This window comes from Gobio gobio, assembly GCF_949357685.1.
Source record: "Gobio gobio genome assembly, chromosome: 12".
Lineage (NCBI taxonomy): Eukaryota > Metazoa > Chordata > Actinopteri > Cypriniformes > Gobionidae > Gobio > Gobio gobio.
In genome coordinates this window covers 28,026,811-28,050,971 of record NC_137105.1, presented here as the reverse complement: position 1 = coordinate 28,050,971, position 24,161 = coordinate 28,026,811, and the positions used below count along the sequence as shown (strand labels likewise).

The 24,161-nt window shown below is 41.6% G+C and overlaps 1 protein-coding gene across 1 annotated transcript in view; it reads left to right on the top strand.

Moving 5' to 3' along the window:
- The window catches only part of nrxn3b (neurexin 3b), a gene marked incomplete at its 5' end in the record, with an annotated part of 580,383 nt that overhangs the window by 496,642 nt on the left and 59,580 nt on the right, over positions 1-24,161 (top strand). Inside the window, one exon of the mRNA XM_079831676.1 lies at positions 9,238-9,409. Within this exon, the coding sequence (XP_079687802.1) occupies positions 9,238-9,409 (172 nt within the window). The remainder of the gene's footprint in view (positions 1-9,237; positions 9,410-24,161) is intronic.

The following is a 24,161-nucleotide window of genomic DNA, read 5'->3' as shown; positions in this document are numbered from 1 at the left end:
TTGTCTGACTCCACCCCTCTTGTTATCCAATCATTTATTATTTGCCCACCTGTTGGTCCTCATCACCTGCCTTGTTTGTCCCTTATTTAAACTCATTGTGTTCTCTGTCCTGTGCTGTTACGTTGTTATGTCATGTCAACGTCTTCCGTTTCCCCGTGTTTGGTATGTTTTGAGTTTGTTTATGAGTTTGATTATGTTTTGCCCCATTGTGGGTTTTGTTTTGTGTTTATGTTTATTTTGTAATAAATACCCTTTTCCTTGCACCAGTTTTTCTTTGTTTTTGACGTGACAAGTTCTGAGCAAAATGATTCAATGCGAATGCAGAACTACTAGGTTTTGGACAAAGCAAGTGAAAAGGATCTAATTTTAGCATTTGCTGTAGAAAGTTTGAAGACTATTATTTGCCCTCCTTTTTGTTTACACTGATAATGGTGGTTGCATATGGTTCAGTCCCTTGCCAAGAGATCAAGGTACGGCGCTCCTGTCTGCAGGCTTTCTGGGAGAGATTTGATGCCTGGGGCTGACTTTTTGTTGGAGCCATTGATCGGAGGGACCGAATTGGATTGTGTAGCTTATTACTGGTGTCAGTGAACATTACATGGGGGAGAGATAGCCCTTCTTCATCGGTGCAGGCTCCTGCTGCAACTCAAATCACTTTTATCACTCTTGGCTACCCTGATACCACCCACGGCGGAGAAACACCAGACATTATGCTCTCTGTTGCAGTGAAATTCTGCAATAACCTTCTAAATGTTTGCTGCCATCTGTGAAGACACCAGGTATTATATCAGAGAAAGTGCAACATTCAACAAGCATCAGTCTTGTGTGCTGTTCCCTTTCAAATGGAAAAAAGCAATATATTGTGTGCTGTCTTAGCATAACGTGTTAATGCTGCTCAATAGCTTGAATATGGAAATTGAAATGGACTATAATAGTGTGTAACAGTGGCCAGTTGTTATTGTTTTCATTGTGAATGGTTTTATTTTCGTTAGAATTTGCCTTTACCATCCCATTCTTTGAAAAGACAATGAAATGTGTGGTCCAATGCAGTGTAATTGGAAATGTCAATCACGCCAGTCTGGAAATGCAAGTAGGGAACCAAAACTTAGTGAGCTACTTGTACTGAGTGACGCAGTGTACTGAGTGACTGATTTGAAACACTTCAACTTCTGCAGCAACTCCACATGCCACACAAATAGTGCTTTAGCGTGTCGCTAAGCTAATGACATGATACTCTAATAAGTTTTAATTATACATAGCACAAAACAATATTGGGTAAAATAGTTTATTTTTAATTATACTGGACTATTTTTTTTTTCTAGATATTTATTCAAATGTGACCCTGGACCACAAAACCAGTCATAAGTCGCACTGGTATATTTGTGGCAATATTAAGTTATGATCATGGTCCGTGAAGATATTTTGTGAATTTCCTACTGTAAATATATAAAAAATGTATTACTACTAATATGCATTGCTAAGGACTTTTGGTCCAAGGTCACAAATGTGTTTATTTATAAATTTATTTACATTTGTATAGTCTTACCCATATATAAATATACATAGATGCCTCATTAGCAGCTGTTTCTATGGGCCGCTATACATAAGCTGTCTGCCATTTTGGAACAGTCAAAGCCAGTTCGTAAACATTCAAGAGCAAGTTGTCTGAGCGTCTGCAACTGTAGCATTCGAGCAGTCAAATGAGCATATACGTATCTTCAGCCCTCACAACTGAAACTAGTCTCAACTAGGATATCTAATAATAAGATGGTCCTGCCCATCCAGCAGTTACTTTATGGGAATTTGCAGAAGTTGTGCCAGGTATAGTGCAGCTGAAATCAGAGAGCTTAAGACTCTTAGATCAGGATAATATGTACTGCACCACTTTCCTTGGCGCTAATGGAGAGCTCAAAAAATTGCATATTATATTATGTATCATTCTTCAGCCTTTGGTCTGCCTTCCCTAAATTAACAACCATGAAACAGCTCTCATTCAAATCATCCAATGCACCTTCATGTTAATTGTCGATTGAGCCCTCATCGGCAGGTCTTAGGTTATATTCATTGATAGTGGAGCATGCTGGAAGTCTCTGGAAGCCCACAGAAAACATTGAAGAACAGTGAAAGCTGAAGCGTGTCGTGGTAGATTAATTTATCACACTTCAGTACAGTACATCCATGTATTTATTTATCTTCCCTTTTGTTTGAAAAATGGCTTCCTCTGTGCCATGCCTTGAGGACAGGTAATTACACCTTCAAGAGTCCTGGTGGGGATTAAAACAAACGACATGAGAAAGGAAATGCACTCCATCGAGTCTGGCATGCCTTGAAACCCTTTTTGTGATGGTTATGTGAACATGAATTTGGAACAGTAAAACAGTGAAAGGCATTGACTTTGCGGATAGTGCCAGAAGACTGTGCAAAAGACAATGCGGCAAGTCGTCTTAGTTCTCCATCAGGGAGTTATGAAGAGTCCCCAAACGAGAACAATATGGGATACAAGGTGGAAGAGCATATGTTTGTGAATTTGCAGTCGGTTGGTACGAAGAGTATTAGTCATCGTTACGTGCATGCCCCACATTCCTGTTGGCAGCTCATTCTTATCAACTGGATTAAAAAAAAAAATGCAGCAGTCTTGGCATCCAAATCCATTTGCGTGCTCTCATTGGCAGCATCTTTGAGGAGGTTTCTAAAAGTGGATCACTTTAACATGCAAATGTTTCCTGTTAATTAAGCTAGCAACTTCATCCTTTTTAGGGATGCTTGATACCATTTTTGTCTGATACCGATACCGCAGTCTTGATTATCTGCAGATACAGATGGCAGTCTAATACAAGTACTGTTTTTTTCTTGATCATTTTAAAAGTGCTGTACCTCACTAACTACTAGGGGTGTTATATTGTGATATCGCCATATAAAATTGCAATGTAAACTATATGATTCGTGACATACAGTTAGTTGTATCCAAGGCGCAGCTTGCTCTATTTATAAGGTATAATCCACTCAAAAATTTTAATTCTGTCATGTACTCACCCTCATGTCTTTTCAAACCTACTATTTTCGTTCAACTTCCAAACACAAATGAAGATATTTTTTATGAAACCTGAGAGATTTCAGTACCTCCATTTGAAGTCCATTCCTCTAAAACTTAAAATCTCCACACAAAAAAGTCATAAAGGCATCGTAAAAATAATCAATTGAGTTATCTAATTAAAATCCAAGTGTTCTGAACAGACACGATGACTTTATATGATGAACAAATTTACACGACACGCATACTGTTGTCACAGGGTGTTTTGGTGTCGGTTCATGTTCATGTTTCATATTTATCATGTTCACTGTTATGTTTCTCAGTTTGTCATGCACTTCCTGGTCTTGTCATGTGACTCCCATGCCCTCATGTTTACCTTGTGTCTTTGTCTTGTAAGAACATTGTAACCACTGTTGATGAGTTTCACGTCATGTCACGTCACGTCATGTCTCATTCAACCTATTCTTCGACTTTGCTGAAAAAGTTCCAGCGCGACATCCGACGGGTTTTCCCAGATCGCATCACATATAGTTTGAAAATCCCTGGCTTATACAATATTACTACAAGCCTCTATATTGCACTATATTGTATTACAATTCAAAGTTTGCCATGCATCATCTCGGAAATAAAGTAGTCAGCATTATGATGTGTGTATTTTATTTCCTGATTGTTCAACATCTATTTCAGACTCTTAAATACAGTGCAAATGTGTGCCGTTTACAGTTTCCATTTGAGTGTTATATGAGTATAAGTATTCCATGCCATGTTGTTGAATTAAATATTTATTTAATCATCGTTTAAATAATTAACTGCTTCAAAATGCATGTTGTTAACGAAATAATTTTTGAAACATTTGCAGTTAGCCTACTGTGAAAAAAAAGATAAAAAAAAGATGAAAGATGAAAAAAAAACAATACTACAGCACAATATAAATACATAAACAGTTCAAGGCGATTTCAGGTTACAGGGTATAAATCTTTATTCCGATTTCAAAATGCGCGTAGTCAGCAAAACGAAAGTAAACAAGGCTTAATGGATGAAGATGGCAGAAAACGACTGTACATTCGCGAGAGGGACGTATGCACATTACTTCGAGTTTGTCAGATATAAGGACAAGAAGAACGTATAGTCAAATGCATATGCAGTCAAATCCAACCTTTGTCTAAAACCGAAATAACTATCAACGTCGCGAAATAGCACTAGCAATTTAAAAAAAACATCTCTTGCACTTTGTGCATGACGGTTTTGTGTTGTGAACCTCTCGAATTTAAAGAGAATAAAATAAAGACAAAAATAAGAAAAGAACAAATGTGCATCTTGTCATGGCATTAGAGTTTGCATACAGTTCTGTTGTGTCTAATATGAATAGACCCAAGCTATTGCCAGATAATCACTTTACCTCTACCATACTTTTAACAGACTTGGATCATTTGTGATTCATCTTTTCTTGCATTGTCTTGAGCCTTCACTTTGCCAGTTATATGCTATATTGTTAGTAGCCTGGATAGCCCACAGTCATTATGCTACATCATATCGCCTTCTACTGGATGTACAATGCTCTGTAGTAACCTACATTTTGTCATTTTAGAATGTTAAGTTCTACTTCTGTAGTTATTTTGGTGAAAGTAACTCAAAAGTAATACAGGAATAACGTAACGCATTACAATTCTGAGACCGTAATATTGTAACGTAACGAATAACAGTAACAAGTAATCTATAATGTATTACTGTTTGGAAGTAACTTGCACAACACTGTTTATATTGTTGAATATTAAGTGTCCCCAACTAAGCAAGCAAGAGGCGACAGTGAAACCCAAACTCCATCAGGTGACAGAATGGAGGGGGGAAAAAACTTTGCGAGAAACCAGGCTCAGTCGGGGGGCCATTTCTCCTCTGGCCAACAAATGAACAGAGTATGATTATGATTCAGACGGCATTGTAGGTCAGAAGTCAGATTGGATCGGAACTGATCGAATAACAGAAATTGATCATGTGCTATGTGTTTGCTAGGTTAAAGAGATGTGTAGATCTAGATTTAAACTGACAGTGTCTTCTTCCTGAAAAAGGCTTGGAAGACTGTTCCAAAGTTTAGGCGTTAAATAAAAAAAGGATCTACCTCATGCAGTTGATTTTGATATTCTAGGTATTATGGACTAGTTTTATCAAGACGCGATTCGAGATTGGCCTGTTATTGACTAATTCTCTAGGATCTAGTTGCGTTTTTTAAGGAGGAGAACCCCGACTGAGCCAGGTTTCTCCCAAGGTTTTTTTCTCCATTCTGTCACCTGATGGAGTTTTGGTTCCTTGCCACTGTCGCCTTTGTCGCTTTTGACTTTTGGCTTACTCAGTTGGGGACACTAAATATTCAACTATATTACTGACCTGCCCGTATTGACACTATATGATAATTGAACTGAGCTGGATGACATCACTGTTTTCTCCAGAGCGACTGTTGCATTATTTTCCTTGCATGATCAAATTCTGTTGCATTATTTTCCTGTTTAACACTGTTAAGCTGCTTTGAAACAATCAGCATTGTAAAAAGCGCTATATAAATAAAGGTGACTTATCTTTAATAAGCGGTTTGATAATAGCAGCTTAAATGTTTTAGGTACGTATCCTAATAACAATGATGTATTAATAATATTAAGAAGAGGATTTATGACCCCTGGAAGTATCTCTTTCAGTAGCTTAGTTGGTGTAGGGTCTAATATACATGTTGTTGATTTAGATGATTTAACCAGTTTAGACAGTTCTTCCTCTTCTATAGCAACGAATGAATGGAATATTTCATCAGAGACACTACAATGCACTGTCTGGTGCGCTACTGTAGTAGACGGTTGCATCAGGGCCGGCGTTTGCTATAGGCGAGCTAGGCGGTTGCCTAGGGCGACAAATGTGTTGGGGGCGTGCGCAGGCGCCCTCTAGTGGCGCCCTTAAACTTACTTCCCATTAAGCATAGAATTAAAACAAGCGAAATAAAACATACTGTTTATTAAACATGATCATCATTGGGCGCCCCCTCAGCCACACGTTTAATTACTTAACCTGATTATTAGATTGAATTGATGGTGAGTATTGTCGAGCACAGGCGTTCAGGCGTTAGGTCAGGCAAGTGCTCAGCACTGGCGCGTTCTTCAAAAATGAAGCGGTCTAAACCCTCGAGTGCACAGGGACGGAAAGAGAGAAAGGCAGACTATCAAAAGAAAGCCCAGTATAGAGGTAACTCTTCTCATCTCAGCCATAAAGCTGTCAAACAAAATAAATTTACTTCGTATTATCGATATTATCAACTAATATTGGACGGCATTGGACGTTTTATTGCTGTCACTAAGCTATAACTAGCTAGCTAGTTATCTACATATTACTACGCATTTCACTGACAATAAGGAAATCCAGACGAGCCAAATTTTAATGCTGCGTCAATTTTGAAGGTGAATAGAAATGCCAGAAACAACTGTTCATCTTTTATTATTTAAGATGGGGATAGAGCTACAAGAACTTATATATTTAAATTTTGTAGTGGTAAGTACAGTGTATCAATAATAGCACTTTTGTTTGTAGAGGGTATAGTTAATCCAGTTTATGGGTCATAATTTGCTTAAGTGTCTTTACAGGTGCTTAAGATAGTTTTTGCACAGTTTATGGAGTTAATATTTGGTAAATATCCTTGAACATTCTTTCTAGCATTTGTGTATGACCAATTTATTGCAGTTGATCCTTCAAGTCTTAATTTTCTTGATTTTCTTGAAGTGTTGGAGTGACTATAAAGTCATAATTAGCTTTTTAAGTCTTGGAGTAACTATAGGAGCATTTTTGTTTATATAGTTTTTATAAATACTTAACCCATTTGTGCCCAATTTTTTCTGAATGGCTTGTTCTGCATTTATTTTCCCCAGGTTTTTGTATTTTTTCTTGAAAATCGTATTTGAATCTGTGGCAACCATAGTTGCCGGTGGGCAAATATGTTGTATGCACCCCTTCAATGTCAAATATGTATAAGAGGAGAACATTTAGCATCTAACTCAAAATAACTGCTTTCAACAGATCAATCTTTATTCATAATCAAATTTATTATGTTTGACTAAGTATACTAAAAACTATAGATCTGTTGTAAGATTTGTTTTGTTTGGATGATTCTAGTGACCTTCATGATTATGTTGATATACATATGTCAACAAAAAATACTTATTAGTAACATAAAAATTACCTTTCTTTGGGAGGGTTTGCCTTCGTTGTGCTCCCTGGAAGTAGGGGTAGGAAGTTGGCAGTCTCATGTGACAGGAAGGAAGTTAATACTTTTTTTCCCCCTTGAAATCCTTTATTTGGTTGTCTGCTTGTGTGTCATTAAGATATAAAACATGGATAATATCTAGAAAAATACTTACAGAAGGAAAATGACAACTATACACTGGCAACTATAGTTGCCGGTGGGCTTAACAATTAGGGGGGGGGGGGGGGGGTCAAAACTCAATCTCGCCTAGGGCAACCAAAGAGCTAGAGCCGGCCCTGGGTTGCATGGTTATAATATTCTCTCTAATTCCATATTTGTAACAGGGAGCCAGCTTTGCAGCCTTGGATGAATGGAGTATACACAAGACTAGATAATAATCTGAGATGTCATCACTCTGCTGCAGAATGTCAATGGCATCAACATTGATTCCATGTGACAATATTAGATCTAAAGTATGATTATGACAATGAGTGGGTCCTGACACTTGTTGTCTGACTCTAATAGAGTTCAGAATGTCTGTAAATGCCAATCCCAATGCGTCATTTTCATTATCTATATGGATATTAAAATCGTTTTAGGACTGCAGGACTAACTCCAATAGAAACAGCAATTTCTTTGATAAAGTCTATATGGTGCCCTGGTGGCCTTTTTATAGTAGCCAGCACAAATATCAGATGGGATTCATCACTATAGATAGTATTGACGATAATACTATAAATGACAGCAACACCTCCCCCTTTGCCTTTCAGACGAGGCTCATGTAAATAAATGTGATATACTGAATGGACACATCTGAAGTGCACACACATACGGTAAAAAAGCCGCCTCTGACATACAAGTGCAAAAATTAGCTCTTTTTGATAGAATTGTAAATATATCTATCAAAATACTGATATGTTGGTCCATAACTCCTCCCCGAGTCTCCCGCTGCCCTGTATCTTGCTCTCTCATTGGCTGTCGGTCATCGCCGATGTATTTTTCAGTCAAAACACATTACATACAGCAGGAGTTTTCATCGACTCATCTGCGATTCTCTCTGATTGCGTCTTTGATCATTCACACCGTGTGATTGTCACTCACGTACACGAGCACCAATTTGCCTATGATTTCGGGCATTTGTCTGCGATTTCACAAAACCTGTCGGCGAGTCAAATTCGGGGCTAAAATCGGGCAGTGTGAACTCGGCATTACCTGAATACTACTGTTAGACCTACCTGAAAATACAAAGCAGTCTATTTCATTTGTATCTTTATTCTATTGTATTTATTTGTGCTATTGTTAGTAATTTGTTTATTTGTTCTTATTTTATTACTGTTTACTTGTCTTTTTAAATTCAATTTACCATTTGAAATCAAGCTTCCTTGTGCTGTATGTAAGCTATGGCAACAAAATTACCCAATTGTAAAAAATACATTGAGTTAGCAAATATTTGTGAGATAATTGGAATTGGAATTAGGCCCTAGACATTCAATAGATGGACAAAAAATAAACTATATAAAAAATATCTATTTGACAGTATATGCAGCGTTTTTTCCCTGTGGTATCGAAAATGGTATTGAATATCGATACTTTTCCAGGTATCGTATCGAAGTTAGAAATTCTTGACAACAACACTACTATATATAATACACTATATAAAATACAATAAAATACACTAAACCTTCTGTGTTGTTTTTATATTGTGGGGGGTTGCTAAATCGTATATATTTGATGAGTTGCCCAATTCGTATGAATTCGTACGAATTACCTCCCCCTAACCCCGCCCCTAAATCTACCTGTCACTGGGGTTTAGACAAATCATACAAATTCGTACGAGTGAGGTCGTACAAATTTTTACAAATTAGCCACCTCGTAAAATACGTATGAATTGGTAGTGAGATAGCGTTGACACATCCCTTATCCCTTTACACTATAATTTAAATCAGCCGTTTGGTGTTGCTAGACTGACAAGATTGTGTTGTTTTTATTCCAGGAAGAAGGAAAGGTGGGTGTAACATTCAACATCGGTACAGTGGACATCAGTGTCAAAGAGATGACTACAGATGTCAATGATGGGAAATATCATGTGGTGCGCTTCACAAGGAATGGGGGAAATGCCACTTTACAGGTGGACAACTGGCCGATCAACGAACACTTTCCATCAGGTAACACCTGCTTACGAACCAAAGTTTCTTAAGGAGAAGTGAGTTTTTACTGTGAAACCCACTGGATATCATGTGCTCTCAAGTAAATCAAGGGTTTTAAGGCAAGGAACAACAATTTTCCTGCCCATTTAATTTATAATCTGCATGTTTCAAGGCATGCACATTTTCAGAAATGGGAACAGGTGTTCATAATTATAACACTGATCTCCATTCTGCTGAGGGAAAGGCATAGAAGAGAAAGGACACTGCAAAGAATAATGCAAATGCCACTTAACTCGATCGACTTGCGTCACTTTCTTAATTGTCCTCTGAAACATCCATATGTGGAAGTAATCAAGCCTGGGCACCTGGCCTGCGCACAATGGCAGACCAAGCCGTTGCCTTTGTCCCCGCGATTAGCGGCATGACATCTGGCCAGCTGCTTTTGAGAGGTTTTGAAAGGCAGAGGGAAGAGCAGGATGCAGGGTTAAGGCAGTATTGAGGCAGCTACTGCAGCTGTGGGAGAATGAGCCCCAGACCTCTGTGTATCTGTGACTCTCAGACTTAGGAAGCCAGCAATGATGGATGAATACAAATTAGTTCATCAAATGCAGCAGAGGTTTGTTATGGGAGCGCAAGCTACATGGAGAAATAGGGTGTGCTGAAATACTGCCCTCAAACACTAAACTCTCAAAAACCCTTCACACTCAATTAATTTGGGTTCTGTGTCCTCCACTTTGATGTCTCTGTTGCTTTGGCACCCTTCGTGGGATATCTGGCCCCTGCACTTCTCATCCAATTAGAGAGCAGCTCTCGTCAGGGTTACTCAAGCTGTATTCAATGGCAGGTCTTTCTAAAGAGAGATAGCCTTAAAATGGCCAACATGCAGGCAGAGGTGACATGTAGAAGGACACAGGCTAATGCTGCTACAACATTAGCTCACTATTCAAGCTGGATCTGTTATGAACACTGACAAAGAGCCAGAGATAGCATGCCATTTTCTAAAGCTAAATATAACTCCTGATATGTCCTAAATGGTCAAACTCAATACATGTTATTTGTGTACATGGATAAATAAACTTTCACAGTGGCCGGAGGTGTGTAGTGGCTTCTGTTGAAGCTTTTGCATAATTCAGTCTCAAATTAGTCTCAGACACATGATGTAATGATGTAATTATATAATGGTGTAGTCTACGTGAAACTTTCATTCAGGAGACATTCCTTGTGGCGTCTAGCAGTATTTCAAAATGGGATATTTTTACAGAGAATTGAGGATCTCTGCAGAATCGCTTTGAGATTGGGCGTTTACACAACCTTGTTGATATAAGAATATTCTGTGAACCATATATCAAACAAGAAATTAACAAGGATAGACTGCCATATTAACATTTTAACTTGTCAAATAATAGTAAAAAAAAAAAATTGTAATAGTGTCACATCTGAACAATAATCTTTCTAATTCAATCAATGTGCCTTTTTTTAATACATCTGTCTGTTGGTGTGTTTGTTCTTCCACCCATAATCTTCTAACAAACTATCTAGTATGTTACATTTAATTCAGTCTGCATTTATTATCCAGTTTTTCAGTTTATCTAGATACCATGCCATGCCATAAAATAAAATAAAATAAAAATAAAACTTGCATGTACTATATGGCTGGATACATTATTCCATGCATTTTTGTTGAGTTGTATTATGTTTCGCACGTATGTGCCCATTCAGTTATTCCATAAAATTCAGAGAAATGTGCATATTGTGCACAATATACTGAAATTTTTTTATTTATTTGTTTCTTTAACTTTGTCCACTTTCTTTAACCACTTATCATCTGCAGTTGAATTCAGTTTTTTATTTTATTAAACGGTACAGTGGAGCTAAGTTATGCTGATAGATAATCAAGACCTATTGCTACCCTGAATTCAATCAATGATGTTACATATTAGTTTTGAAACAGAGGACTCAATATTAAAATACCAATAAAATGTTCTCCAAATTTCATTAAAGATTTGCCTCTGGTGACATTTAGTCTTTTTGTGGTGCTCCTTGACTCCCTCCAGCCATCTTTCAATTGCAGATTTGGTAATTCAGTCTCTTTTTTTTGTACACACACACACACAGACATACAGACACACACACATACACAGAGTAAAACACTGGTAATATGCAGGACACTCAATGTTTTTAATTTGACAATTATTGATTTCAGTTCCTTTGTTAAAGGCTGTGCCATCTCTTGAGTAATTACAGGCTCGGATTCAGACTCATCGACTGAATAGCACTTGAAATGCTTCACATCAGTGATGCTCAGCGTTCTTGTCTTTCGCTATACACTGTTACTAGATCCACACAGCTGTTGCCATGGCATGGTGTGAGAATATCCAGAGTATCCATGATCCCTGAGCTTATTCACACGTTTTAACCAAGCAATTTTTGATGCACACTGAATGCAAGTCAAAAAGAAGAAATGTAACATTTAACTCTTTCACCGCCAGTTAGTGGCAGGATTTGTGTGTGTGTGTGTGTGTGTGTGTGTTCCTTTCATGGCTTCCAGAATATTTTGTTCTATATATATCCAATCTGATCTCACGTGATAACGTAACTATTTTACAGGGTGCCGATTTTGTATGAATTTGTACGATTTGCCTGCCCCTAAACTTACCCCTCACTGGGGGTAAATGTACGAAAATGTATGAGTAAGATCGTACAAATTAGCCACTAATTAAGCAAAACGAGCAGCAGGGGCTAACTGCCAGTGCTAACCAGTCAAACCTTAAACTTTTCCATGGTACATTTGATTTAAAACTTCATTCTTAATCACAATCAGTGGTTAACCGTCAAAAAAAATACCAGTATTTTAAGGTTTTGAAGGCTTCTATATGAGATCAGGACAACAGTGTTTACTTAAAAGATAGGTGTGTTTTTACAGGTCACACACTGCAGAGTTTACTTGAGTGAGATTAGCAGGTTCCATCCTTGTGATTTCAGAGTAACATTCTTCCGTTGTTGGCATTGCAGGGTTGAAAATGTGGCTTCAGTTAATGGACTATGGCCGTTGTGTGTCTGTTTACTTGGAAAAAACAGATGGCAGAAGAGATAATTGAAGGGCAGCAACAGGCTCAAGCTCTCCTGGGAGAAGTTGGGAACTTTTTCCCTTCTTCAAGAACTCCATCACAGCAGACTATCAGTAATTCCTTGGCAGGAGATTTAAAAGATGATGCTACACTGCTTTTATGTATTTAAAAAAAATTTAAACTTATTACACCAAGTAACTTTTTTACACCAAAGACACAATATTAAAAACAAATCAAATAAGTTTTGATAAATCACTCTTATGAATTTCAAAGACAACATTCCAGAGCTATTTATCAGTAATTATATGAACTCAGGAAGAACATTTAATAGTTCCCTTTCGAAAGGGAACTCGCACTGTGTCAGAAAGACGTTACGGGGAACGCCTCCAGCGTGACAGGCATCTGAACTACTATCGAATCACGGCAATCCTATTGACCGGCAACAGCCCATGATGTCATCAATTTGCGACCAGGAAGTATATAAAGGCACCTTGCAAACATGACACTATCTTTTCATCTTCAGGGACAGTTCTGTCTGAATGCTTTGTGTTATGGTAATCCAAATTCATTATTTTACACACGAGCGCGTGAGTTTTCTGCCTGTGATCAAGAGTATACATAGTCAGCTCTTATGGAGTTGTTTGTTTGTTTGTATATGTGAGCGTTTGTCAATCCGAGATCGCTCCGCTCTCATCTGGCTCTCTTCCTGATTTGCGTTAGAGGAGAGATCGCTCGTGTTAGATTAAACGATCGATTTCTCCCTGACCATAAATCATCGGCTCATTTGGGCTTTTCACTCCTTCCTGATCTTCCTATTTAGATCGAGAGGGCATGGGATAACCCATATTCGGTTCATATTCACTGACATCAGCGGTATGTCGCTGATGTCGGGATGATAGGAGAATATGGGTATGTGTCGTCGCCACCGATTGACGGGATGTTTGCAATCTCGCATCTGGGTGGGCGAGGACACTGAGAGCTCCAACCCTGCCATCTAAGCCTTTCAAAATGATGTTTCGCTTTAATGGCAGGGCATACGCGGCAGCAGGTCGGCCCGGTGCTACTTCTCACACCATGACGGTGTTGCGTGCGCACCAGGCAGGTTTGCTGAGGGATCTCGATCAGGGGATGTTCCCCTGACGCGGTGGTCGCGGCAGCGTCTGAGGACATAAAAACCGCTGAGATCCGGGTCCCAGGCAGGCGGGAGGCGTCACGGTCCGAGGACTGGAGACAGGGCAGAGGGCCAACAACTCGGTCGAGGGTGGGCCACAAAGAGTCGGACTCCCGGGAGAAGTAGAAGCTGTGTATCACAAACGCAGTCGACGTTGATGATGGGTCTCCTCCCTGAGGGTGAGCTAAGAATTACACTGACCCTCACTCCTCTTCTTCATCGTCTCCCCAGGCACTTCTTACATCCAGCCTGGGGTGGGCCCGTGATGATGATATTCTAGGGCCCGCCTCAGCATTAGTTCATAAACAATTGCCTGGCAGAAATGTGCGCTATTCATTGATTGTGAACCGCTCTGGAGCGCTGTATTGGGGATGCGTGAGCCTGTAGAGCATGCAACAGCACTGTGTTCAGGATATCAGTTCTGACTGGATCTCTTCCCTAATCGTCCCTCCCTAACATTTTCGTCTTGTTTTTATTTGTTGACAAAAATGACAGTAGGTTTTCGTCATAGTTATTGTCATCCAACACTAGTTTTTATTTAGTTATCATCTCGTTTTCGTCATCATTTAGTCATCCATTTTTAAGTGTTAATGCAGCCTAAAAACAGGCTTGTTTGAGCCCCTCAGACCCCGATCTGATGCGGGCAGGGAAATTCACGCAGGGAGAGTCAAAGCTGCTGTTCCGCAAGACCCACTCAGCTGACTGTATTGGATAACGCTGGGAAAGCGTGCCTGTGAAGGCAGCTGCGGAAGCCACATCATGCCCGGAGGGAGTTACCATGTGGAGAATACACGTATGGGCTGGCCGCGGGCAGCACAACATACGGAAGTCCCAGGGGTGGCCCCGGCCATTCAGAGGCGGGGGAACAACACCTTACTGAGACGGCAGAGAGTACTCTGCCAAGGGAAAGACACGGGCTCGCCGTAGGGAGCCGTACCATGGAAGAATACACATATGGGACCGCCGTGGGGGTCACAACATATGGAACCCAGCCTAACACAAGTTCCACCAATGCATACGAGTGTTGGACCTGGCGTCGAGCGCTCCGCCACGTCCGACTGCCGCGGGTTGCGGAGGACTCAACAGGGTTCGCCGTTCTGGGGAACTCGACTGGAGCAGATAAGCGCACGTATCCATACCATGAGGGAGGGAATGGCGCAGCAAGCCGACACTAGAACGGGCACTTCGATGTTACTGACTATGGGAAGTGAGCACACAGGAAGATACCGGCTCTACACGGAGGCTATAAAATCTAGCGAGCGTGTTAGGTGTCGCCCAGCCCGCAGCTCTACAAATATCTATCAGCGAGGCACCACGAGCCAGCGCCCAGGAAGAAGCAACACCCCTAGTGGAGTGGGCTCTTAACCCGAGCGGGCAGGGCACGTCTTGGGACTCATAAGCCAAGACGATGGCATCCACTATCCAGTGGGCCATCCTCTGCTTGGAGACAGCCTTTCCCTTCTGCTGTCCTCCGTAACAGACGAAGAGCTGCTCTGAGGTCCTGAAGCTTTGTGTTCTGTCCAAGTAAGTCCGGAGAGCATGGACAGGAGAGAGAAAAGCTAGGGCTGGTTCTGCCTCCTCCGAAGGCAGCGCTTGCAGGCTCACCACTTGGTCCCGGAAGGGAGTAGTGGGAACCTTGGGCACGGTCTCATGATCACATGAGAGTTACCAGGCCCGAATTCCAGGCACGATTTGTCGACCGAAAATGCCTGCAGGTCCCCTACCCTCTTGATGGAGGCCAAAGCAGTCAGGAGTATTGTCTTTAACAACAAGATTTTCAACTCAGCTGACTGCAAAGGCTCAAAGGGCGCTCTCTGTAGTGCAGTTAGCACCAGAGTTAAGTCCCAAGAGGGTATAGAGGGAGGGCGAGGCGGATTTAGTCTCCTCGCCCCCCTCAGGAACCTGACGATCAGATCGTGCTTACCTAGAGATTTTCCATCTACTAGAAGCACAGACCTGATCGAACATTTTCGGGGGTCTTCTCGGCGAGAAGAGCACCAATCGACGAACAGGTTCCACTTCAACGCATAGAGGCGCCTCGTAGAGGGGGCTCTAGCGGAAGTGATGGTGTCAACTACCGCTTGCGGTAGGTCACCTAGAACCTCCGCGTCCCGTCCAGGGACCAGACATGGAGTTTCCAGAGGTGCCATAGGGTGCCCCGTCTCTGAGTCAGGAGGTCCTTCCTCAGAGGAATGGGCCAAGGAGGTGCTGTCGCGAGGAGCACTAGTTCGGGAAACCAAGTCCGGTTGGGCCAATACAGAGCGACCAACAGGACCTGCTCCTCGTCCTCCCTGACCTTGCACAGTGTCTGCGCAAGAAGGCTCACTGGGGGAAACGCATATTTGCGTTGGCCCCGGGGCCAGCTGTGAGCCAGAGCATCCGACCCGAGGGTCCCCTCTGTCAAGGAATAAAACCACTGACAGTGGGTCGTCTCTGGGGAGGCAAACAGGTCTACCTGTGCGGCCCCAAAACAACTCCAGATCAGCTGGACCAGCTGGGGATGGAGTCGCCACTCTCCCGGAAGCACCGGCTGACATGACAGCTCGTTGGCTGCACGATTGAGCAGGCCCGGAATGTGAATGGCACGAAGCGACCTCAGATGCTTCTGACTCCATAAGAGGAGATGGTGGGCGAGTTGTGACATGCGACGGGAGTGTACGGACCACAATGTGCTTGCCTCTGAGCGGAACTTTGAAGCGGCTGAGTGCAAGACGAACTGCTAACAACTCTAGGCAATTGACATGCCATTGCAGTTGAGGCCCCGTCCACAGACCCGAAACTGCAAGCCCGTTGTACGTGGCACCCCAGCCCGTGGATGAGGCATCCGTGGAGACAACGGAGTGCCTGGACACTTGTTCTAGGGGAACTCCCGCCCGTAGAAACGAAGGGTCCGACCAGGGGCTGAAGGTTTGGCGGCACCTCGGAGTCACTTGGACGCGGAGGGTTCCGCTGTGCTACGCCCATCTCGGGACTCGGTCGTGTAGCCAGCGTTGAAGCGGTCTCATATGAAGCAATCCCAGCGGCGTTACTGCGGCTGCGGATGCCACATGCCCCAGAGCCTCTGAAAATGTTTCAGTGGTGCCGCTGTCCTGCCTCTGAATGAATTCAGGCAGTTCAACACTGACTGGACGCGCTCCTCGGTGAGGCGCGCTGTCATGGCGACCGAGTCTATCTCCATACCGAGAAAAGAGATCCTCTGTGTGGGACAGAGTTTGTTCTTCTCCCAGTTGAGCCGAAGTCCCAACTGGCTGAGGTGACTGAGCACCTTGTCCCTGTGTTCGCTCAACTGCTCTTGCGACTGGGCAAGGATCAGCCAGTCGTCAAGGTAGTTGAGAATGCGAACACCCTTCTCTCTCATGGGAGCAATGGCCACCTCCGCAACCTTCGTAAAGACGCGGTGGCGACAGGGACAGGCCGAAGGGTAAGACGCGGTACTGAAATGCCCGTCCCTCGAACGCGAATCGCAGAAAGGGCCGGTGTCGAGGGAGAATCGAGACATGAAAGTACGCGTCCTTCAGGTCGATCGCTGCAAACCAATCTTGGGGACAGATGCACCTGAAGATGCGCTTTTGCGTTAGCATCCTGAACGGCAGCCTGTGAAGGGACTGGTTCAGGAATCGCAGGTCCAAGATCGGTCGTAACCCGCCGCCTTTCTTGGGTTCAATGAAGTATGGGCTGTAAAACCCGGACCTCGTATCGGCTGGAGGGACCGGCTCTATCGCGTCCTTCGCCAGTAGGACTGCGATCTCCGCCCTGAACACGGGGGCGTTCGCCTCCACTACTGTCGTGAAGTGAACACCCCTGAACTTGGGGGGACGCCGGGGCGAACTGAATCGCATAGCCGAGTCTGATGGTATGGAGGAGCCACCGAGACGGGCTGGGAAGCGCTAGCCAGGCTCCCAGACTCCAAACTAGGGGGACCAACGGCACCACGATCTACCCGCAGCGGGATCCGGCTCGGACGGCATGGGAGCGGCCCGAAGCGGGATCTGAGTGTGCTGTGCAACACTTACCTGCATCCGCGGAGGGGACGTGCGAGTGTGGGGAGGCCGCTTGAGTGCGTCCCCACAGCCGGCGTTCCCTGCTGGCGAAGGGAGAGGCACCTGAGGATGGCGAGGCATGGGGCGTCGACCACCGCCAAGCGTGCTCTCTTGGGACCCAGAGATATTGGAAACTGCTCTTTTATTGAAGTTTTGGGTGCCGCTGGCGCTGGGGCCAGCGGCAGAACAGAAATCAAACAAAAGATTCTCCCCCGGCCCTCCTCCGGGGGAGGGAGTGGTGCTGCAGCCATCTCCCGTAGAGTCAAGTCAAGTCAAGTCAACTTTATTTATATAGCGCTTTTAACAATGTAGATTGTTTCAAAGCAGCTTTACAGTGTTAAACAGGAAAATAATGCAGCATAATTTTATTCAGCTGTATAGCCATTCTGGAAAAAACGTAGATGTCATCAGTTCATTTCAATTATCATACAGTGACAGTGTGGGCTTTAGATCAATAATTCGATCAGTAATTTAGTTTAAATGGTTAATTTAGTTTATTAATTGGATTTATTTCGATGTTTAGTTTAAAAATTTAGTGTCCCCAACTGAGCACGCCAAGCCAGAGGCAACAGTGGCAAGGAAACCAAAACCCCATTAGGTGACCTAATGGAGAAAAATAAACCTTGGGAGAAACCAGGCTCAGTCGGGGTGCCAGTTCTCCTCTGGCCAATTAACAAACAGTGTATTATTATTATTATTCTTCTGGCAGCTTTACAGCTCAGAGGTCATAATAGATCAGAATATTCGAGGGACCGGGGGCAACATGCTGGAGACGGGTTTATTGAGGATGATGTTGATTAAATAATTATTAAAGTGCAATATTCGAATGATCGGAGGCAACACGCTGGAGACGGGTTTATTGAGGATGACATATCGATTTAAGTATTATTTAATTGTAATATTCGAACAATCTGAGTCAATACGCCGGAGACGGGTTTATTGAGATGCCGTGTCGATGAGGCAGTTGCAGGGGGAGTCTAATCACGGTCTCTGCACACACTTCGGGGTCCTGTGTTGGTCTTCTCTGGGCGCAGGTCCACCATCTGAACTGGATACGGCCCGGATACGGCTGACTGCAGTAAACCTCGGGATAAAACAGAGAGACTATCATTAGCGTAGATGCCATTCTTCTGATGATGTAACGAGTACATCAGGGGCCCTATCTTGCACCCAGCGCAATTGACTTTGTACACCGACGCATGTGTCATTCCTATTTTGCACCCGCGCAAAGCGCGCTTTTCCCTCCACAGAAGCACGTCGCTAAACTAGTGAATGAACTTGCGCTACCTGGGCGGTTCAGCGCAAAAAAGGAGGCGTGTTCCGGCGCAAACAATCCCTGGTGCTATTTTGCTGTTCCATTAAACAATTGCGCCACTGACCAGAAAAAACCTAGTCTAAAGTCAGTGGCGCGTTGCGCGTTGTTCATTATGCTATTTTAAGGGCGCATGCTTGACCATAATGTATAGCGTGCACAACGCGCATACACTTTGCTCATGTAATCTACACAGATGCAACAGTTATTTTTGCAAATCATAAATTGTTACACTAAAAAAATATTAACACATGAGATGACGGAAATCATTGTGGTGTGCCACGAAGATGTGAAAAAAATAGGCATAAATCTAGCTTACAAATGATTCAGGCTAATTGTAATAATTAAGGATAAGACCTGTTTGCCCAATAGTGGCAAGACATATATGTATATAAGGACATCTGACAAATTGGTTTGTCCGTCAAGAACCAGGAAAAAAAATCGACTGAAAAAACTGAAAGACTGAAAAAAAAAGACTGTGAAATCACCTTTACCATAATGTACAACATTACAACTTCACTTCTCTGTCTTTCACTGCTCTTACAAGCACATCAGTCTCCTCAGCTGTGAACCGCTCCTGGCGTGCGCCTGGTAAATACGCCATAATAATAGCAATCCATAATGGAACTTGCGCACCTGCTTTTAAAGGGAATGTTGGATGACGCTCGGATTGGTTTATTCACGTTACGCCCAAACCACACCTATGAATAATGAAGCTACTTCAGACCAACCCATTTTAGATTTGCGCCGGGCGCAAGAGCCATTTATCCCGCCGGGAAAATAGCAACAGCGCCGAGACCCGCCCACAAAGTTACTTGCGCTTCGCGTTTTGACACTTGCGTTTCAGATCGTTAAAATAGGGCCCCAGGTGTTATGGGAAGTGTTCCCGGTTCCGGCTGACCTAGTTAATGCAGCCTAACAATCATTTCATTGAAAAAGTGTTTTATGTGTTTTATGTGTTATGTGTATGTGTATGTAAGATGTGTTTTTAGTCTAGATTTAAACTGACAGAGTGTGTCTGCTTCCCGAACACTGTTAGGAAGACTGTTCCAGAGTTTCGGAGCTAAATAGGAAAAGGATCGACCGCCTGCAGTTGATTTGGATATTCTAGGTATTATCAACTGGCCAGAATTTTGAGACCGCAGTAGACGTGATGGAGTATAATATGTTAAGAGCTCGCTCAAGTATTGGGGAGCTAAACCATTTAGTGCTTTCTAAGTAATAAGTAAGATTTTAAAATGTATGCGATGTTTAATAGGCAGCCAGTGCAGTGTTGACAGAACTTGGCTAATATGGTCATACTTCCTGGTTCTAGTAAGAACTCGAGCTGCTGCGTTTTGGACCTGCTGGAGTTTATTTATTAAGCGAGCTGGGCAACCACCCAGTAGAGCATTACAATAATCTAGCCTTGAGGTCATGAACGCATGAACTAACTGTTCAGCATTTTGCATTGAGAGCATATTTTGTAATTTAGATTTATTTTAAGATGGAAGAGTGCAGTTTTACAGATGCTAGAAATGTAGCTTTCAAATAAAAAAGATTGGTATCAAAGAGCACACCCAGGTTTCTAACTGACAACGAAGACTTGACAGAACATCCATCAAGTGTTAGACAGTATTCTAGGTTACTACGTGCGGAGGTTAAGTAGTAGGAAATTACTAGTCATCCATTTTTTTTACATCAGCAATGCATTCTGTTAATTTTGTGAATTGGTAAGTTTCGCAAAGAAATATAGAGCCGAGTATCATCAGCATAACAGTGAAAACTAACGTCATGCTTCCTAATGATATCTCCCAACGGTAGCATGTACAGGGTGAAAAGCAACGGTCCTACTCCTGAGCCTTGAGGTACTCCATACTGAACTTGTGATCGGTATGACATCTCTTAATTTACTGCTACAAACTGATAACGGTTAGATAAGTATGATTTAAACCATCCTAATGCAATTCCACTAATGCCAACATCATTTTCGAGTCTATTCAAAAGAATGTTGTGGTTGATGGTCAAAAGCAGCACTAAGATCTAGTAATACTAATAGAGGTCAAATATGGATACAAAAAAACCTTTTCATAGGTAGGCTAGTTTCTAGGAATGCACCAAATGATTGGCCACTGATCGGAACCAGTTCATAATAACTTCCTTTAATTCTATATGTGGTCTCTCAGCTTGCTGATCATGTTAACAGTGGTGGAAAGAGTACTGAAAAAGCATACTCAAGTAAAAGTACTGTTACTTGTCAAAAAATGTAGTGCAAGTAGAGTAAAAGTAGGAGTAAAAAGTAGCCCTTTTAAAAGTACTCAAGAGTAGTGAGTATTATGCTGTGAATGTTGTTCCACCTTAAACCCTGCAAATTAAAAATGTAGCTTACTCTTTTATGGATGATTCTCAGTAAGAACAAAAAAACTTGAGATCAACAGTATTTCAATATAAAATCTAGCAGTGACGATTGGTTAATGCTGAAGCCTGGCAAACAATCAAGCTAAATTAAGTGTTTCCAGCAGATGGCACCGCAAGCTCATGCAGCGCTAACAGAATACGTACCATTTGTGCGTGTATTAGAAAATGTAATATTCTGCAGTCAATTTTTTGTAATTGTTGGCAATTTCACGATTTCAGTAATCATACAGTAACTAGCAACAACCCCCTTTCATAAAGCGCGGGTGCCTCGGGAGTCACATGCATGACACAGGACTGATAAGCCAGTCATGTTGACAGGAAAAATAATAAACATAATGTAGCGACGGTAGGTTTAGGGAAAATAGCGCAGTAAAAGTACAGATACAACACTTAAAATGTACTCAAGTAAAAGTAAAAGTACACTGTTTTTAAACTACTTAATAAAGTACAATTCCTGAGAAAAACTACTCAATTACAGTAACAAGAGTATTTGTAATTCGTTACTTTACACCACTGCATGTGAGGTGTGAAAGGTGTGGCAAATATAAATATGAAAGGATCAGTGGCGGCAGCATCTCAGTCGCTACCAGGCAAGAGTACAATAATTACGCAGTGAAAAGGTGTGTATAATTTAAACTACTTTTTTTTTTTATCACAACCAATCGGCCTTAACAGTAGATGCTGTACATCTGCATACAAGTGCTGCTCTTATTTCACTCTCTTTTGAACTCTTTCCCTCACACAAGAGCATGTTGCCAGAGTAGACCATCAATCAAAACAGGCAATTTCCGTTTTTTGTCATGTTTTGGACTTTGTTTGTGGCACACAAAATGCATTGCTGTAAACTGTACAGATAGTGGCAGTAGCACCAGTGGAGGTGGAGGGGACAGAAACTAATAATAATCACCCTATTACTATTATATTTCACAAATATGTGCAGTTACTAATAATATTACATAAGTTGTCTTATTGAAATGTATATTTGAAAATAAAGAACTGAGTTTGAGTTGGGATGCAGATGTAAATAACTTTTTAAATCATGGTAAGTGTTAGTGTTGTTGAGAATGTCAGTGCTTTTTTCCTGGCTTAAACTAGATAGTTTAAGTGGGTTTTGTAACAGAGATTTCTGCTCCGAATTCAAGCTGTTGTTGTACCGAAATTTTACTCCCTGAGAAATTTTGACTCCTCTGCTTCCGATTGGTTCATTCGGTGGTGAGGCTACATGAGTGGTCTCTATTTCTAAAGCAGTTTGTAATTTTTGAACATTGTAACTATACAAAGCGGCTTAAAGTTTAAAGTTTAAAGTTACAGTTTAAACATTCATTGCTATATTTGGAATTTACAATTAAATAAATGCTGTTTTATAAGTTAAGTCACTGATAATTTTGTTTCTATTTCTATTTTATTTTATTTGTATGGTATTCACAAACAATGATTGTCGTAAAACTGAAAATAATTAGATTTAAATCTTCTTATCTTTAAATTAAATAAATATATTTCAATTGAAATGGTGATTTTGATATTGTGGTTTATTTCTGATATTTTTTGGCAAGTACGGAAGTTCTGAAAGACTGCACAATTGACTGGAGATTGTAAAAGGTTAATGTCAAACCTTAATTTTCTGTTGAACAAATGACTGAGGAATGTATTGCAATAGTGCATATATCCAGACGTGATTGTTGAGCTAATTCAGGTGTCTGAATATCAGTGGTTGAGCAATACTATATGGTATGCCAGATTACAGGTCAAAATAGTCTTCTGCATTCTCCACGGCCTATGTATTGGGGAATTGCCTTATCAGCTGACACAGTTCCTTCTTAGTGAATATCAATACCTCTGTGCTTTAAAAGCTAAATGATAATATATTTCAGGCACAGCATCATAATGTTAAAGTGGGTTTCCTTCCACAGATGCATAATTATCCATTTAATTAACAAGTACTGAAGCCAGTTGCATAAACACAGCCATTTTGTTAAGACTGCGTCTTAAGAACTAGTCTGGCCAACTCGTAGTTAGTTAGGGAAAATCAATCCTTTTGGTATCAAATTAGAACAACATATGTTTTATGTAACTGATTATTTTTTTTTTATTAAAGGTCTTAAGGAGGGGAAAACTGAATGACTTGAAAGACTAGTGTTAGCAGTTTATGCAACTGGCCACTGGTGTTGATAAGGAATCTTGCTTGTGGATATAGTGAGATCCACAAGGTGAACTCTCAGTAGCTTTAGCAGATAATAAAAGAAAAGCAAGACACTTCACTTGTCACCTTTATTAATGTGCTAGCAGTATAAACATTAAATAACCCTGCATAAAAGACCAGCCTTTTCTGGTTACAAGACTGGTTACAAACATATTTTGTGCTTTGTGAGCTGGTTCCTGATGCTCAGGGTTTAGCTAGTTAGCATGACCCTATTACCATCTCCTGGTAGATTTTGTACCTAACATCTAATTCCAGAATGCATCAGTAATTTAAATTGTGTACTTGCATGGGTCTTGTACCAGCTGAAGACATGCCAATGAGACCAAATGACCAAATATATATTTGTTCACTGGAAGCAATGCAGCATTTAGCAGGTGAGTATCATACACCGATATCTATGCTCTGTTGATGAGGACAACCATAGAAAATGCATAGCCTCATAGACCTTAGCCTCATAGAGACAAATCACATTGCGGAACAGAGGAACACAATCTTTCCTGCAGTGTTAATGGCACAAATCTGGAGATATAGGTTAAAAAAGGACCCACACAGTCTGCTGTGTCTCCATGAGAACAGTGGCAA